At 52.1% G+C, this 17995-nt stretch overlaps 2 protein-coding genes across 4 annotated transcripts in view; one reads left to right on the top strand and one right to left on the bottom strand.

Moving 5' to 3' along the window:
* Positions 1–206: 206 nt before the first annotated feature.
* Rita1 (RBPJ interacting and tubulin associated 1) lies at positions 207–4201 on the top strand. 2 transcript variants are annotated; one of them, XM_005371869.3, is made up of 3 exons: positions 207–501; positions 1045–1394; positions 3198–4197. In XM_005371869.3, exons 2-3 carry the CDS (start codon positions 1126–1128, stop codon positions 3703–3705), a joined length of 777 nt encoding a protein of 258 aa, XP_005371926.1. In that variant the 5' UTR covers positions 207–501; positions 1045–1125; the 3' UTR covers positions 3706–4197. The 2 variants fall into 2 exon arrangements, with proteins under 2 accessions (XP_005371926.1, XP_026634184.1); XM_026778383.1 differs by lacking the exon at positions 207–501 and having other exon boundaries at positions 1085–1394; positions 3198–4201.
* A 2177-nt stretch (positions 4202–6378) lies between these two features.
* Positions 6379–17995, bottom strand: part of Iqcd (IQ motif containing D) — a 15056-nt gene continuing 3439 nt past the window's right edge. For both annotated transcript variants that reach the window (XM_026778385.1, XM_005371868.3), the window contains exons 2-5: positions 12378–13185; positions 10380–10613; positions 9045–9116; positions 6379–6916 (exon numbers count right to left, since the gene is read on the bottom strand). In XM_026778385.1, coding sequence (XP_026634186.1) covers positions 6590–6916; positions 9045–9116; positions 10380–10613; positions 12378–13097 — 1353 coding nt within the window. In that variant the 5' untranslated portion in view covers positions 13098–13185 and the 3' untranslated portion in view covers positions 6379–6589. The remainder of the gene's footprint in view (positions 6917–9044; positions 9117–10379; positions 10614–12377; positions 13186–17995) is intronic.

The raw sequence follows: 17995 nt of genomic DNA, 5'->3' as shown, positions 1-17995 counted from the left end.
AGGGACACAACTGAACGGGTGGAAGAATTCAAGGAATGTACCAACTATCCAGGATGGAACCCCCCGAGGGGCGGGCCTAAGGAGGATACCAACGAGATGGGGGTGTGGCCTGCGGAACGTACCATCTGCGCGGGGGCGTGGCCGAGGGACGTACCAGCTGCGCAGGGGCGGGCCGTCTCTCCTGTTGCCCAGCGCGGGATGCGCTTGGGCGCGTGTCGCTGTGGCGCCACTGCGCTTGCTGTGCTGTGCTGTGCTGTGCTGCGCTGTGCGGGGGGTTGTGCTGGAGCCAGAGATTGCTGACCAGAGGCCCCGGTAGGAAAATTGCCGAGCACAGAGTTCCGGTGATGCCTGCGCTTTCAGCTTCGTTGGGTGACTGGTGCGCGGTACTCCGCTGTTTGGAGCCTGAGTTGTGGTCGGGAAAATGGATTTAATCTAAAGAGACTGAACAGGACTATTGGCGAGGACTAGAACGCACTACATTTGCAAAGTGCTTTGCACAAGGTAGGCGTGGGGGCGACAGCGGCTTGGGAGCCCCCTTTCCCCCCTCCCACCGTAGTTTCTTTTTCTGATTGGTGCCATCCCCATTTACGCCCGTAGTCGTCCTGTAAATATTTGTTGAGTATACACTGTAGGCTAAAAGTGTGTATCTGTTTATTCATTAAATATTTGCTGACGGCATTTTCCCCTGTCTTGTCAACTAGAAAGACAGGAGTGCCTGCTTAGACTGCAGCTTGCACAGACCACGGGGTTCAAACTCAGAAGCCAGGCAGTCGTGCAGTTCCACCTGGGAAGTAGAGGGAGGGATCAGAGTTAAAGGTCATTCTTTGCTATAGAACATTGTGAGTTCCAGGCCAGTTTGAGCGACAAGAAACCATAGATGGGGGAGGGGCAAGAAAGTGATTCATTTTCAAGATGCCCCTGAATGGTAGTCCCCCTTTGAGAAAGACCAGCCCCTTTCCCTTTTGCCCCTGGGTTTGAGACTCCAGGTTGCCTCCGTTGTTTATCTGGCCCTGCTATTCGCTCTTACTCTCACCATTTGCACAGGGAGCCCTGGAGGCTGAGTCTAGCAAGATGACCTGACCACTGACTGCAGCTTGGATCCTGGTGGAACTGGCCCACAGTGGAATGCAGGCACTCCACCTTAAGCACTGCAGCCCCAGCAGCTACAGGGTCAAGGCCAGGGCATCCTATGTGGATGAGACCCTGTTTGGCAGCCCTACAGGAACCCGGCCCACTCCACCAGCCTTTGACCCACCCTGGGTGCAGAACTGTGACAGATCGGCAGGAGTGGGCCCAGGACCACCGAAGGTCTCTCTGGTTAAGAGAGACTGTGAGTCTACCCCCTCCAGGGGCAGCACCCCAAACCTCACACCAAGGAAGAAAAACAAATACAGGTAACAGGGTGGGGGTACGCTCCTGTACTAAGGATGGCTTTCTTGGCCTCTTTTCTTGTGATAAAATACTCTCTGCAGAAGCAACTTAGGCCAGAAGGGGTGTGTTGTGGTCCGTGGTTGCACAGCTGTTGCTATAAGAAGTCACAGCGGGGGGTGGGGGGGAGCTGGGGCCAGCAGGCCACATGCATGCCTGCTCCACTGCACACTGTCTTCCTTTCCTTCTGTCCCAGAGCACCCCACCCCCTCTCTGACACTTCAGGCACACACATGTGGTGGGTGCATAGACTTCCATGCATGTGAGACACTTGTACTAAGAGGGAGATCCGTCACAGGCACACCCACGGGCCAACCTGACAACTGAACCTGACCACCGGAGCTATCAGGCTACCTGGTACAGCCTCCTGTTCACCTGCTGTGTGGCCGTGGGCAGCACCCTGATTTCTCTGAGCCAGTTTACTCAGATAATAGAACGAATGCCCCCATTAAATGGGAGTGGGGAATATCGGGGCACAACAGCCGAATGCTGCGATTGATGTCTTGATCAGTTTTTTTTTGTTTTTTTTTTTTTTTTTTTTTTTTTTTGTTTTTCGAGACAGGGTTTCTCTGTGGTTTTGGAGCCTGTCCTGGAACTAGCTCTTGTAGACCAGGCTGGTCTCGAACTCACAGAGATCCGCCTGCCTCTGCCTCCCGAGTGCTGGGATTAAAGGCGTGCGCCACCACCGCCCGGCGATGTCTTGATCAGTGATAGTGTTGACTGGCGAATGGCTCAGTGGGTGAAGGCTCCTGACTCAAAAGCCTGGTGACCTGTGGTTGCTGGAACTTTCATGAAGGAGGAAGGACAGAATGACTCCACAGTGTTGTCCTCTGACCATGCCCACATAGCCACATCATACGCACATAGTAATAATAAGTTTAAAATATTTTAAAGGAAATTCTTGGGGGCAAAAAAAAATTGCATCTCTGCTGAGCTCATGTTGAGTTTTTTGTTTTTGTTTTTAAATGTTTTTTTATGGTTTCTTTAACTTAATTTTATGTGCACTGGTGTGAGGGTGTCAGATCCCCTGCAAGTGGATCTTCAGACAGTTGTGAGCTGCCATGCGGGTGCTGGGAATTGAACCCGGGTCCTCTGGAAGAGTAGTCAGTGTTCTTAACCACTGAGCCATCTCTCCAGCCACCATGTAGAGTTTTTTGAAAGGTACATTTGTATTTGGTTATTTTTGTGTGTGAGGCTTGTGTACTGGTGGAGGTCAAAGGACAACTTGTAGGAGTCCGTTCTTTCCTTTTACCACGTAGATCCTGAGGATTGAACTTGGTTGTCAGTCTTGGCCACAAGCATCCACACCAGCAGAACTGTCTTGCTGACCCAAGCTCTTGTAGAGTTTTGTTGTTCCTAAACAACAGCGTGACGACTGTTTGCCTAGCACTTAACAGACTTAATTACTCCATCAATCTGGAGCAGGGTAGATTCAGGAGAGTGTCTGTCGTTTGATGCACAAGATTTGAACATGTACGGGTATTCATAAGGGCTTATGGAGTGGCTGTAGTTAGGACTCTTGATGGTGGGTTCATATGAGGGTCCTTTTTAGGACTGCTCCCCTCTCCAACTTGTCCGTGTCCAGAAGAAGAGGGGGACAAGCCTCAGCTGTCTTGGGCTAATACCTATTGATGCCTATGAGCCTATTGAAGAGTGTCGGGGGCCAAGGGTGCCAGGCAGGCTCCGACTGCTTCCGTAGCTGGTGGGGAGTGGGGTTATAGAGAGCGCTGGTGTGTCATCGCAGGTCACTGTGTTCTTCCCTTTCCTAGGTTGATTGGCCACACCCCCTCCTACTGTGATGAGTCCCTTTTCGGCTCCTGGCCACAGGGCACCAACAAGGAGGGGTCTCGGACAGCCATAGGGGATACTGCCAAGCTCCAGACCCTTTTCTGGACACCACCAGCCACCCCTAGGGGTGGCCACTCACCTCGCCCCAGAGAGACCCCACTTCGAGCCATTCACCCAGATGGACCCTCCAGGACAGAGCCCAGTGTGGCAACAGGCTCCCAGAAGACGTCCCAGGAGGGGTTAGATGCTCGTTCCTCTCTGGGGCGGAGGCGTTCCCATTCACTCAGCCACCTAAGTGTCCCCAGCATGGGTCATCCAGCTTCCAGTGTCCCCCAGACCAATGGACCTTGGAGTCCCCGGCCTTCCATGTCAGGGATGACTGTTCGGAGTCCCTTGGTCACTCCCAGGTCATGGTCAGGCAAAGTTTCAGGGCCAGCTGCCCCTCAACAAGGGGCCAGCCCCCCCAAGCCAAAGCCTCCTTGGAAATGAGGTTCTCATCAGGTAATCCTCTGGCTCAGGTGCAGTACTATGGGGACCAGTGTCTCCAGTGCCTCCAAGCACTAGAGAAGCCTCCCTGAGGCTCCATGGTGAGGACAGGCCATGCTTCCCTTTGTCCCCACAAGCTCAGGACTTCCTAGCCGCCTCTGTGGGGTGTTTGGGGTCCTTTGAGATATCTCTCTGGCCATGGCGCAGCCTCTTTCTGCATTGGTGCCAAACCCCACCCAGCTCCCTGCTCAGGATTCAGTTTCTACAGGGGTCTGGGTGCCTCGAGAGAGTTTCCTGGGCTGTATGTGAACCCCGAGGGTGGAACATGGGGGAGACATTTTAATATTCGTGTATTTATTCATTCCATGTACTAAATATATTCAGCTCATCAAAGCTTAGTGGTGTGTTGCTTTTTCCCCCTTAAGTAAAGGCCTCAGTCAATTTAAACAGTACAGTTAAACAACCAAGGGTGATTTGAGCATGTGACAGATATGACAGTGGCTGCTGAGGTCTGAGGACAACCGTCCTGCCTCTGTTTTATGACACCATACATGGGTAGGTGGGTGGTTCCTGCCAGCTCAGGACACAGTGAGAGTCCTTTGCTAGCAGTTGTCTTGCTGGGGGGCGGGGATGTAGCTTGATAGTAGAATGTTTGCCTGACATACATGAATGGGGCCCTGGGATCAATCCCCAGCAACCTCCTCCCCCAACAAAACAGAACAGGGCTTAGTGGATGACCTAGCTGGAGGAGGCAGCCAGGGACAGGGAGCCTGGCTGCTGGGGCCCTGGGCCTCAGAGCTGCCCTGCATGATGGCAGTGGGAGTCTTGAGCCTCTCCTGGTCCCCCTCCTTCTCTGAGCAGTTCAGGGAGCCCAGGGGGCATCTCACCATTGTCTAGGTGTAGCCAGGCCCAGGGACATTTGTAATCATTTGCAGAGGTCAGACAGACATACCTGGGTACAGACAGACTGCACTACAGCCACAGAGGACGTTAAGCTTCCAGAACTTTCATAAGAGAATGGTTTAGTGTACCTCCTTTTTTTTCTGTCCCTCCCCTTCACGTTGATAGGCACAGGCTAAAAATAGAAGCACATATTCTTCTCCCATCTACACTAAAGGTCGGCTGAAGCCCAGGGTGATGCCACCAGGTTAACTGATACCAGGCCTGGAGTCTGGCTGTACCAGGCTGTGGTGTCAGAGCACTTGGGGGAGACAGGATAGGGGCAGCCTTATGGGAACCACAAAAGATGGAGGAGGGGGCACTGGAGAGATGACCCAGTAGTTAAGAGTGCTTACTTGCTTACTGCTCTTCCAGAGGGAGGACCCACATCAGGTGGCTCCTAACCACCTATAACTCCAATTCCAGGGGATCCAACACCCTCTGACCTTTTCAGGCATCAGGCATGCATGTGATACACACACACACCTTTTAATAAAAAGTTTCTGGGCTGTGATCATGCATGCCTTTAATCCCAGCACTTGAGAGGCAGAAGCAGGCAGATCTTTGTGAGTTGAAGCCAGCCTGGTCTACAGAGTGAGTTCTAGGACAGCCAAGGCTACTCAAAGAAACCCTATCTCAAAAAAAAAAAAAAAAAAATTGGGACTAAAGGGTTAAGAGACCATAACAGCTCTGTCAGGTCAGTACTGGGTTCAGACGTCAGTAACCTCTTCTAGTGGCTCACAAACATCAGTGGCTGTAGTTCCACCCAGCTCTGGACTTCATGGGCACAACCACGTAAGACAGGGTTTCCCCATGTAGCTCTGGCTGTCCTGGAACTCACTTTGTAGACCAGGCTAGCCTCAAACTCAGAGATCCTTCTACTTCAGCCTCCCAAGTGGTGGGATTAAAGGCAAGGAATCCACTCCCATGCAGGCCGGACTCATGCTTTGTGTTTTAAAGTGGAGGAAGGAGTCAGCCAGAAGAGGTGGCCTATACATTTAGAAATCGGAGGGCCGGGCGGTGGTGGCGCACGTCTGTAATCCCAGCACTCGGGAGGCAGAGGCAGGCAGATCTCTGAGTTCGAGACCAGCCTGGTCTACCAAGGGAGTTCCAGGACAGGCTCCAAAGCTACAGAGAAACCCTGTCTCGAAAAAACCAAAAAAAAAAAAAAGAAATCGGAGGAAGGAAGCCAGGCGGTGGTGGCGCACACCTTTAATTCCAGCACTCAGGAGGCAGAGGCAGGCAGATCTCTGTGAGTTCGAGGCCAGGACAGGCTCCAAAGCCACAGAGAAACCCTGTCTCGAAAAACAACAACAACAACAACAAAAAAAAAAATCAGAGGGTCACCCTAAGTTCAAGGACAGTCTGGGCTACATAGGAATACTTTGTTTCAAGATAAAGTTGCGGGACTGCTGCTGCCGCACTATGGAAGACACGGGCCGAATTCTGGGATATCAGAGTGATGGGATCCTTACAGAAAGGGCTGCTCGGTTTCTATGGGATAGTTCTCAATTTATGAAATTCTAGCAACTAATACTTTTTGAAAATCGTGCAAACAATCTAAACACCAAACAAAAACGCTGCTGCCCTCCCAATGGTTCATAGCATAGGGGCAAAGCTGTGCCATGATGTCTCCATGGCAACCACAGTAGCTCCAGGGCTGGGACCAGGGCCTCATTTTTCAATGAAGATGTGAAAGGATGGGGGCCCAAAGCTTGCACCCTCCTCGGGATGCTGCGCCCATGAGCAACACAGCCTCATCCCAGGGAAGACATGTATGTTGAAGGGTGAATCAACAGTGTTGAGAATGGTTTAAATGTTGGTTTTTAATTTTAGCCATAATCAAAGCCAGGGATGGAAGGGCTGGGGCGAGGGATGGGGGGTTGTGGTTCAGATCCGGCAGGGGGAGGTTGAAGCTGGGCAGGGGCGGGGCCAGGCCAGGCAGCGGTCACTTCTTCTTGGCTTTGGCCTTGCCCTTGGCTTTCTTCTCCTCTTTGCCCTTCCCCTTGTCTTTGCCTTTCCCCTTTCCGCGCTTCTTCTTCCTGGACCTGAGCATGGAGCGCACCAGGTAGCCCTTCCACACGGCCTGGATGAGCGTGGCGGCCCGCACCATGCGCACCATCTCGCGCTCTGCCTCCACCCTCTTCTTGGAGTTGATCTCGCTCTCAGCGCGGATCTGGGCGAACTCCTCCACCAGCACCGCATGCCTCTCCTTCAGCTCCTCCAGCTGCAGCTTCTCCTCCTTGTGGATGCTCTCAAGGTCCTCGAATTCGTCCTAGGCGAGGGGCAGGGCTGGGGACGCAGCACTTGGCATGGCTTCCCATGTTCCCTGTCTTCCGCCCCAGCCAGGTAAGGTACAGGGCCTGTCTGTACCTGGGCTCACTCCAGGAAGGATCCAACTGAACAGATCTCGGGATGGAGGGAAGGACAAGGGCAGCAAGGTGTGCAAACCTAGGTGTGCATGTGTTCTTGTTTAAGTGCACAATTAATGCACGTGGTGTGCGCGCGCGCGCGCGCGCGCGTGTGTGTGTGTGTGTGTGTGTGTGTGTGTGTGTGTGTGTAGGCTAGAGGTCAACATCAGGTGTCCTCAATCTCTCCACCTTTCTTTCACTGAACCTGGAACTTGCTGGTGTCACTGAGCTGGCAAACTCACAGGATCTGCCTGTCTCTACCTCCTGGCAAAGTGATTATAACTGCACACTGTGGCCTTCAGCTTCTTATGTAGGTGCTGGGGATGGGAACTCGGGTCCTGGTGTTTGCGTGGCAAACATCCTAGAAACTGAGCCAGCTCCCCAGCCGCTGGCCCTAGCATTGAAGTCTAGCTTCTCTGCACCTTTAGGAGATTTTCTTTTAAGCTCCTGGTTTTCCAGACAATTCCCAATTTCAGGGCCAGTTTCTGGGATACTCGGCTTCAGTTTGAAAGGCCGCTCACAGACACATGGGTTGGAGGCCTGGTCTCCCGCTAGGTGGCGCTGTTGAGAGGCGACTGAATCGTGAAAGCGCCAACCTCATCAGTGGGTTAACCAGCTGATGGATTCACTGCTGAACAACAGGAGCGGGCTTTCTGGAAGGAAGTAGTTTCTTGGGGGGTGGGCCCTTGAAAGGTATCTTCTCTTTGGTCTGTGTCTCCCTCCTCTTCTTCCTCCACCCTTCAACCCTTTTTTTCCTTCTCCTCCTTCATTACCAGCCCCTCTGTGGTGAACATTTCTGCTCCCCTCTCTGTGACACTCTCTCCTTAGACTCAAGGCAGTGGGGTCCAGTGACCATGAACTGTACTCTCCAAAACTCTGAGCCCAGACAAACTTTCCTTCCCTTTCTCAGGTGTTTTATCACAGTGCCAGGACACAGAGCATCTCACTCCACAGAGTCAGGACACAGAGCATCTCACTCCACAGAGTCGGGACACAGTGAGGCCACCGCCACTGAGCAGCTTCACAGAGGCTCAGAGCAGAAAGATCTGCAGGTGACCCCAGAGTCCCCCATTCTGTCCCTCATCCCTCTTACTGCAATTCACACCAACTCCCCCCTCCCCTCTTTCTACCCCTTCTTTCCACCAACACCTACTGAGTATCCACATGGGCAGAGCACTTTGACTTTGAAGACAAGGACTGAGCTGAGCTGTCAGGGTCCCAGCCAACAAGGGACCTACAAATCTACAAACCCTACAGAGTCCACTGTGGCACTCGGGACTCTGTAGGGTTTGTTTTGTAGTACTTGACCCTGTGCACACCACCCAGCCATGGCCGCACCACACAACCTGTTCTGGGGCCCAAAACCGGGCACCAGCCTCACAGCTCCTGAGTCAGGGGAGCACTGTGGTCTGGCTGAGAGGGGTCCTGCTTGCCTTTCTCTGACAAGGTGTGAACTCTCAGCTCTTCAGGCCTGCCCAGGTCAGGGCCAGGTGCCACCTGTGTCACATGCAAGTGGGTGGGGCCACCCAGGCTCCCACTGCAGATCAGGATTTATCTAGACCTAGTTCAGGGCTCAGACACATTCAGTAATGGTGTCTCATGAACCCTCCCATGAGGGCCTCAGGACACACCTTGCAACCTGTGTTTCTCATGGTCAGATCCAAACTCAAAAAGGCCAACTGATGTCAGGTGACACAGCTGTGCCTCCCTGCCTTATTTAGGTTCTAAGTAAGTGCCTGGTAACAGTAGTGGGTAGACTCCCCTCTGAACTGGGAGCAGGCAGGGGCTGAGCCAGGCTGGAGGAGGGGACATCTGGATGGATCTGGCTTGCAGCAGTTTTGCATTTCTTATGTCCTCTCACCCTGTACCCCACCATAGGCTCCCCACCACCCACACCTGAACACCAGGAAGGCTCCTACCTAGGCCATCTGGGAAAGCTCCTACCCCACTCCCATCCCTCCCAGCCCCTCAGGAGGAGCCCCCAACACATACCTGCTTCTCGCTCATCTCCATGTCATATTTCTGGATCCAGTTCTCAATTTCAGTCTCCACTTTATATTTTTTCTTAAACAAAAACAAAAGAGTCCAGAGCCAGTAAGTTGGCTCAGTGGGTAGGTAGAGGCGGTTAGGGCTTGAGTTTTATCCTGACCCCACAAGGTGGCAGGAGAGAACTGACAGCAGACCTATCCTCTGACCTCCACACAGGCATTGCAGTGTATGTGCGCGCATGCACGCACACAGGCACACACACAGGCACACACGCACGCACGCAGGCACACATGCGCATGCACACACGCAGGCACACACGCGCAGGCACACACGCGCATGCACACACGCAGGCACACACGCGCACACGCACGCAGGCACACAAGCACGCAGGCACACACGCGCACACGCACGCAGGCACATACGCACATGCACGCACGCAGGCACACGCGCATACACACACAGGCACACACACACACGCACGCAGGCACACGTGCACACGCACGCAGGCACACACGCGCACACGCACGCCCACCCACACATGCATGCACACACACACACACATAAATATTTTGTTTTAAAGGGTCAGCTCCCAGCTGGGGATGTGACTCAACCTTTGTCTAGCACAAATGAGGCCCTAAGTTTAAAAATTAAATATACTTGGGGCTGGAGAGATGCCACAGCAGTTAAAAGCACTGTTTTCTCTTCCAGAGGACCCAGGTTCAATTCCTAGCATCCACATGGTAGCTCACAACCCTCTGTAACTCCGGTTCTAGATGCAACGCCCTCTTCTGGCCTCTGAGGGCACTGCATACATGTGGTACACAGACATATAAACACACACATGTAGGCAAAATACATAAAATAAAAACTTAAAACACTTGGGTCAGGCATGATGGCGCACACCTTTGCTCCCAGCACTAGGGAGGCAAAGCAGTGGATCTCCGAGTTTAAAACCAGCCTGGTCTACATATAGAGTGAATTCCAGGACAGCCAGAGCCTGTCTCAATCCATCAATAAGAAAACGCTTTTTCAGCTGGGCAGTGGTGACACACGCCTTTAATCCCAGTACTCAGGAGAAACACCTTTAATCCCAGGGGGAAAAAAAGGAAAAATCCCCCTCACACACATAAAACAGAATGTGATTCTGCCATAGTGAGGAATGAAGCAAGACCCAGCCTCCACCATGGGTGAACTAGGAGATGGCGGTGAGGGAGGAACCTTACTCCACCTGTGTGCTTCCCCTACCACCCCCTACCGGGAGGTACACCTCTCTGGAGCTTTCCTACTCCTGGGCCAGCCCTGCCCTGTCCCCTCTGCCCCCATGAGACCTCAGGGCACCTTCCTTAGGGCCTGCTCCACCTCCCGGTTCTCCATGACCAGATTGTGGAACTGTGTACGAAGCGCCAGGATCTCTTGCTGTATCTTGGCCAGCCTAGCCTGGGAGGCCCGGTAATCCACCTTCTGCTGTTTCTCTGCCTCCTGCTTCGTGCGGAGGAGGCTGTTCTCCGAGAACTTGAACACCTGGTGCAGGTGGTTCTTCAGTTCTTGGATCACAAAATTCTCCTTCTCCACCTAGGCAGGGACAAATGAGGATGGGGTCCCATTAATAGCCACGTAGCACGCACCCCACAATCACGGGGGCAGCTGGCCTTTGGCTATGTCCTCCCCTAGAGTTCTGAACCCGCCAGGCTTATGCTCCCCTCCACCTAGGAAAGAAGTCAGCAAATAAAGGCACAAAGACCAGATCCGGACGGCCATATCTGTCAATAAAGTATTATTGGGACACAGCCCTTTTGTCCTGACACTGTTCATGGCTGCTTCCACACTAAACAGCAGAGTAATGTGGAGAACACTGAGCCCAGGGTGTGGATTGTGTGACCCTTTGGAGATGAGATATGGAGCCCCCCCACCCCAAAAAAAAAGCAGGCTGCTGTTGCTCACCTGGGACGAGTGTATGAAAGACAGTAGCCACATCTCAATTCCTGAATTGTAACTGGCCCTGAGATTCATTATAATACACTAACTAGTCAAGTCCGTGTTGGGCGGGGGGATGCACACACAGGCCCACTTCAAGCTGCCTGCAGAACTTCTGAATATTCAAGTATTCAAACCCTTCCATAGATGAAACACAGCTGTAGGGTAGCCTGCTGCACCTCTCTGTACGTGTGCATGGGTGTGCTTGTGTGCACACCCTCACGTGTCAGCCACCTCTCCCTCTCACTGGCCTGGAGCTTGTTGGCTAGGCTAGGCTGGCCAGCCAATTGTCTGAGGGGAGGGGCCCTCCTGTCTCTGCCTCCCCACTGCTGAGATTACAAAGGTACACTACCATACCAGCTTTAAAAAAAAAGTGGGCTCCGAGGCTCAAACTTAGGTCCCCCAGGCTGTACAGAAGCTTTTGTTCACTGAGCCATGCCCAACCCTGTACTTTTCTTGAGCCAGGGTCTCTCTGTGTAGCCTTAGCTGACTTGGAACTCGCTCTGTAGACCAGACATCTGTCTGCCTCTGGGATGCTGGGATTAAAGGCGTGCCCCATCACCAGCCAATTCTGTACTTCTTTTTATAATAATATTTCACTTTTCTTTTGCTTCAATACTCTTGGGTTTCAGATTTCTTTTCTTTCCAGATTTAATATAATTTTAAACCTGTGTGTGTGGATATGTGCATGAATGCAGGTGCCTGTGGTGTCCAGAAGAGGGCGACATCCCCGGGAGCTGGAGTTACAGGTGTTTGTGAGTTGCTGGACATCAGTGTTGGGAACTGAACTCTTCCACTCTGCTAGAGCAGTGTGTACCGGGTGCGATGGCACAGACCTTCAGTCCCAGCACTCCAGAGGCACAGGCAGGGGTTATCTCTGAGTTCCAGGCCAGCCAAGGCTGTATAGTGAACAGTATGCACTTTTAACCACTGAGCTGGCTCTGCGACCCCTCCCCCATGTGTCTGATGTCTATCCTACACAGGACGAAGAACTCTCTTCGCTGGTGACAATGACAACTCGCCAACCCCTGGCTGGGAAAGCCTTCCTCACCTGTCTGGCTCAGTCCCCCTTTCTTTATCCTTCATGTCTTAGTGGCGGCGTCCCTGGTCCTCCTGGCCCGAATTACTCCTTGTACCATCCCTTCACGGTGCCCCGTCCTTATCCTTCACCATACTTCCAAACAGCACCCAACTAATTCCTTAATGCTTTCCTCGTGTCCTGTGAGTGAAATGCTCGCGACAGTCCCTACAGAGTAATTGAAGAGAAAGCTATTGAATCAGTGAGAGGAGACCCAAGTCTCACAGGGTTTGGGCTCCCGGCCGCAGTTCCTCTCATAACCTGAAGGATGCTGGGAAGTTTACCTCAGACTCCTTATTCTTCAGCACCTCTGCCAGCTCAGCCTGGAGGGCGTCAATCACTTCTTGGTTCCTTTCATTCCTCCGGTTGATGTCCTGTATGAACTGGTTCTTCTCCTTCACCTCCATAGGGCTGGTGAGTAGTTTTTCAAAGAGGAAGCCACGAAGCTCCACCAGGCTGTCCAGGAGGCGCTGGGCCCCCGGGCTTCTGCCTGGTGCCTGCATCTGCAGCAGCGTGATGACCTGGGAGTCATTGGTCAGGAGCCTCAGGATAGCCTTGGTGGAGTCTCGGAACTGGTGTGTCAGTGGCCCCAGACTGGCCCTGCATAGCTCTATGGATAGTAGGCGGTCCTGGCACCAGGCTTCCTCAGCTTCCTCCTCTTCCTCCAGCTGCTTCTGTTTCTCCTGCAGGATGCTGGCGCCCTCCAGCAAGACCTGGCCAATGTCCAAATGCTCTCTTATGGCCCTCACCAAGTCTTCAGGGAACATCCCCTCCAGAACTTCTGGGTGGGACTCCACGTAGGACATCAGGGTCACCAGCTCCACTTTTTGTATGGCCTCATCCAGGACTGACATGATTCTCTTGGCCTCAATGGTGCTGAGCTTCGATTTGGATGGGGCCAAGGTCTTCATGGGCTCAGCTTGGATTATGTCAGTCCTCAGTGGGATTCTCTGTATGGCCAGGCTGTCGTAGGAAGGGGCCATGCTGAAGAGTTCAAAGGCCATCTCTGGAGCAGCTGGTTTTGCCTCTATATACCCTGGCACTGAGATGTCAGCCAACTCAAGGCTCTCTTTGCTTTCACAACCAGCAACCCTAAAAAGGAAGAAGTGGCTGTTAGGTATGACGGCCATGATGGCCACTGCACAGAACCTGGACGCTACTTTTAGCTCTTTGGTCTTTGGGGGGTTTTGTTTTGATTTGTGTTTTTGCTTGTTTGTTTGTTTTTTGAGATAGGGTCTCTTATAGCCTAGTCTGTCCTTAGCCCTGACGCAGTGCTGGGATTACAGGTGTGTACCACCCTGTCAGGCTTATCTTTTAACGTTGTGATGATTCTTGGTGCTTGACTGAGCCAGCGGAGTAAAGGAGTTATGGCGGGGCGGGGGGGATATACACCAGGCAAGAAACAGTCACTGTTTTGAGGCCCTTCACATTAGCCATGTGGCAGACACAGAGAGAGGCCAGCTCTAGGCAGCTGAGGTCACCCAGCAGTGTCCCAACAGGGAACCACACAGGGGGAAGATGTGAGGAGAGGGCTCAGGGGCAGCAGACCCCAGAGGAGTCGAGCGGTAGCTGGAAGTGCTGTCCGAGCGTGGAAATGTGCCCTGCCTCCACCTGCATTTCCTCCTCATGGCGACCTCAAAGCAGTGGGAAGTCAACTCACTGGGTCACAGTGTGCCGGATCAGTAGCCCAGGATCCAGAGAAGGCTGGGACAAGGAACGGCAGATCACAGTAGGACAGGTCCCAGACGGGGCTAAACAGGTCACAGCCAATAATGGGGCAAAAGCAGGCAATGTCAGGAGTGTAGTGTACATGTATGTGTAGGTGTGCATGCTCGTGTGGTATGTACACGTGTATGGGTATGTGCATGTGTGCATAGAGTGTATCTAGATGTACACATATGTGTAGGTGTGTGTGTGTAGTGTGTACATGTGCATAGAGTGTTAGGTGTAGATATGTATGTGTGTGGGTAAGCATGTGGAGGTGTGTGCACATGTGTGTAGTGGGTTTTTGTATGTATGTATGTACGCGCACATATTAGTCCATATACAAGCCAGAGGTAACCACTGGGTGTCTTCATTTATCCATCTCCTCTTTGTTTTTAGTCAGGGTTTCTCTCTGAACCTGGACCTCACCAAGCAGATAGGCTGGCTGCCAGCGAGCCCTTGGACTTCTCTTCTCCCCACCTCTTTACTGGTAATTACAAACTCTACTGGGATTGCAAGCTCTTGCCAATGTCCTTGACTCTTTTTTTTTTTTATTTTTGGTTTTTTTCTAGACAGGGTTTCTCTGCAGCATTGGAGCCTGTCCTAGAACTTGCTCTTGTAGACCAGCTGACCTCGAACTCACAGAGATCCGCCTGCCTCGGCCTCCCGAGCGCTGGGATTAAAGGCATGTGCCACCACCTTGGCTCATGCTTGGCTTTTATGTGAGCACTGGGGGCTGAATTTACCTGCTTGTATGGCTTGTATGACAGGCACCTTCCAATGCAGCCCTCCATCTCCCCACCCCCAGCCAGGTGATGTTTGAGTATTGATTTGAAAACTGGGGCGGAGTGGTAACAATACTTTCAAAACACAGTTCACAGGCAGTTTCAGGGGAGGTGGTAGTTTATAAGCCCAGAACCCAGGAGGCTCAGGCAGGGGGATGGCTGAGAGTTCAAGGCCTACCTGAGTACAGTTTCCAAACTCCAAAAGTAAATTAGTAATAATAAATGAAGTTAATCCCAGCGAATAAATGAAGTTAATCCCAGCGGTGGTGGCGCACGTCTTTAATCCCAGCACTCAGGAGGTAGAGGCAGGCAGATCTATGAGTTTCAGGCCAAACTGGTCTAGGGCAGCCAGGGCTACACAGAGAAACCCTCTCGAAAAACCAAAATAAAAACAAACAAACAAATAAATAACTCACCAGGTGTGACAGGGAAGGCCTGTAATGCCAACACTTAGAAGAAAAGATGAGAAAGAAAGGAAGGAGGAAGAGAGGCCAGCCCGCCAGCCCCATTTTCCTGAGAAACCAATCCATGTCCTGAACCACTGGTTCTCAACGTACGGCCTCAACCCCTATGGGTTTGCATATCAGGTACCCCGAATATCAGATATTTACATCACAAGGTAGAAGGTTTGTCTGAACAACTGCCTCAGAAAACTGTGGCAACACCAAAAATATTTCATTGGCAAGCTGGTTGTGGTGGCATACACCTTGAACCCCAGCAATCAGAAGGCAGATGCAAGCAGATCTCTGAGTTTGAGGCCAGCCTGGTCTACAGAGTGAGTTCCAGGACAGCCAGGGCTACAGAGTGAGACCCCGTCTCAAACAAAACAAAGGAAAAATTCCTGTGGCTTTGGTAGCACAGTGGCTGTGGCAGGAACTTGCAGCAGCCCCACTTGGATTCCAGTCCTTGCTGGGGGCAGGGCCTGGCTCCCTTTGCTGTAAGGCAGGAATCCTTGGGTTCAACGGGACATGGCCAGTCTTCAACAAACAGCTAATATTACATTGTAGGCCGAGGGAAACCAAAGTGTGAGTCTGGAACACCATGATTCATGTATGACATCTCCATGTTCAGTCTGACCCTTCTCATGCCCCGTGCCCTGCTGACCGCTCTGATGTCCCCACATGGACCTGACTAATTGTTCGCCATCTTTCCTTTCCCCAAAGAAGTGCCTGCCCACAGAAGGGAGGGTTTGTCGGGTTTGTTACATGACTAGGGAAGCCCGGGGAGCGTATGTGGAGGGGAGGGCAGAGACTCACTCTTTTTTTTTTTTTTTTTTTGCTATTGTCTTCTTTTTTTAATTTATTTATTTATTAAAGATCTCTGTCTCTTCCCCGCCACCGCCTCCCATTTCCCTCCCTCTCCCCCAATCAAGTCCCCCTCCCTCCTCAGCCCAAAGAGCTAGAGACTCACTCTTGAACTCCATGAGTTCTCTGCTAGGCGACAGAGGCACTAATGTCTCTGTATGACAAGTAAAGGCACCCAGGTTTCCCTCAGAAAACACAGTCTCTCCCCCATCATAAGCATTTGCTGTGGTTTGCACAGAACCCCACAGGTTTATGTGTTAAAGCGCTGGGCCCCAGCCCATGGGGACACAGCTGTCAGAGGTGATGGGACCTTCCTTTAAGAGGTGTGGCAGTGGTGATGCACACCTTTAACCCCAGCACTTGTGAGGCAGAGGTAGGTGGATCTCCGTGAGTTCGAGGCCAGCCTGGTCTACAGAGCAAACTCTAGGACAGGCCCCAAAGCTAAGGCTCTTCCAAAGAGATAAACCCTGTCTGAGGGGAAAAAAAAAAAAAAAGAGGTGGGGCCTGAAGGGGAGGTTGTTGGGGTTTTCTTTTTTTGGGAGTGGGTGAATGTTGAGACAGAGTCTTACTATGTAGCCCTGGCTGGCCTGAAAGTCAGTATGTGGATCAAACTGGCCTTGAACTCACAGAGATTCTCCTGCTTCTTCTGCCACTGGTTCCTGAGTGTGGGATTAAAAGGCCTGGGTAACCATATCTATCACACCTGGATGACACAAGGTTCTTTGGTGACTAGGGCTGTGCCTCTGTCCCTCTGTCTTGTTCTCCCTTTCCCCCTTCCTCCTTTCTCACGGGCTCTGCTATGATCTGATGCACGGTCCCACCACAGCCTCCCTAAACAGCAGAGCCACCAGCCACAGCCCAGACCAGCAATGCAAGTCATTCACCTCAGGGACTTTGACATGAGGAGAGCCAACTAACACAGTAGCCTTGGTGGGACTATCCATCAAACAGTCCTCTCCGCTGGAGAGCAGGGACTCTGGCTGAGGGGAACTCACAGGGATAGGAAGTGTCAAGCTCCAGGCTCCTTCCTGCAGACCTACTAATGCAGATGCTGAAGGTGGCAAGGGACTTTCTTGGCTTCTGTTGTTTGTAGTCAGAGAGGCTCAGCTGATCAAATATTCAATTAAAGAGTCTTAGGTGGTCAAACAGCGTAGGAGCTGATGATTACGGTCATAGGGACCCAGAGAAAGATGGAGGAGGATGAAGTGCTATGCAGAGCCACAGAAGACTATCTTTAGCTCCTCAAACCGCAGCAGCTAAGCAACTGGAGAAGTCTCCAATGTGTCTAAGGCAGAGAAGAGAGGCACCAGATCTGCTGTGAAGGACAGGAGGCTCCTGGGCCAGAGTCAGAACCTCGTCAAGGCTGCAGACCCAGCCCAAGGTGGCGCCATCCTGCTTCCTTGGGCCTCATTCCCACTTCCTGAGCTCCCCAGGGGCCTTTTCCTGACTATAGAGTGGTTTGGGCAGCTGTGGAGCCTCTCCCCAGCCCTCTGAGGATGAAGGGTACCTGCCCCGAGGCCACAGAATGAATGAAGGAAGTGTTGAATGGACACGACACACTTTTCCACGCTGTCCTTAGAGTTCTCCAGGCACCAGTTAAAACACCCAGGATTCCTGGGAGACAAAGGCTGGAAACTCAGAGGGGAATGTTTCCAATTTGCTTTTAGTCAAATCGCCTCTTTTGCTTGAAAGGGCAAGCTTGTTTTCTCTGATTACCAAGATGCCCATCAGTTCCTGACAGCTCATTTGGGTGAACAGGGGACAGGGAAGGTGTGGGGAGAGGGGTGAATGGTGACGCCAGCGAAAATTACCCGAGAATCTTTTCCTTGAATTCTAATGAGTGTTCTGTGTCCTTTTTGATGGCACCAACCTTCATATTGAAATCGTTGTCAATCCAGCCTCCCCCTTTTAAGATTCCTGCCCTGAGAGTCAAGCAGGGCTGCAGAAGCACCAGGCTTTCATTGTCATGAATTCTATCGATTTATCTTTATCATGCAAATTTGCCACCACTTCATTCAAATAGGCAGGTTGGAGATTTATTACTGCGCTTGCTCTCCCCGGCCCCGCCCCAACACACACACACACACACACACACACACACACACACAC

Source organism: Microtus ochrogaster, unplaced genomic scaffold, assembly GCF_000317375.1.
Source record: "Microtus ochrogaster isolate Prairie Vole_2 unplaced genomic scaffold, MicOch1.0 UNK132, whole genome shotgun sequence".
NCBI classification, from domain to species: domain Eukaryota; kingdom Metazoa; phylum Chordata; class Mammalia; order Rodentia; family Cricetidae; genus Microtus; species Microtus ochrogaster.
Note: the sequence above shows the minus strand (reverse complement) of the source record. Positions and strands in the feature narration are given on the sequence as shown.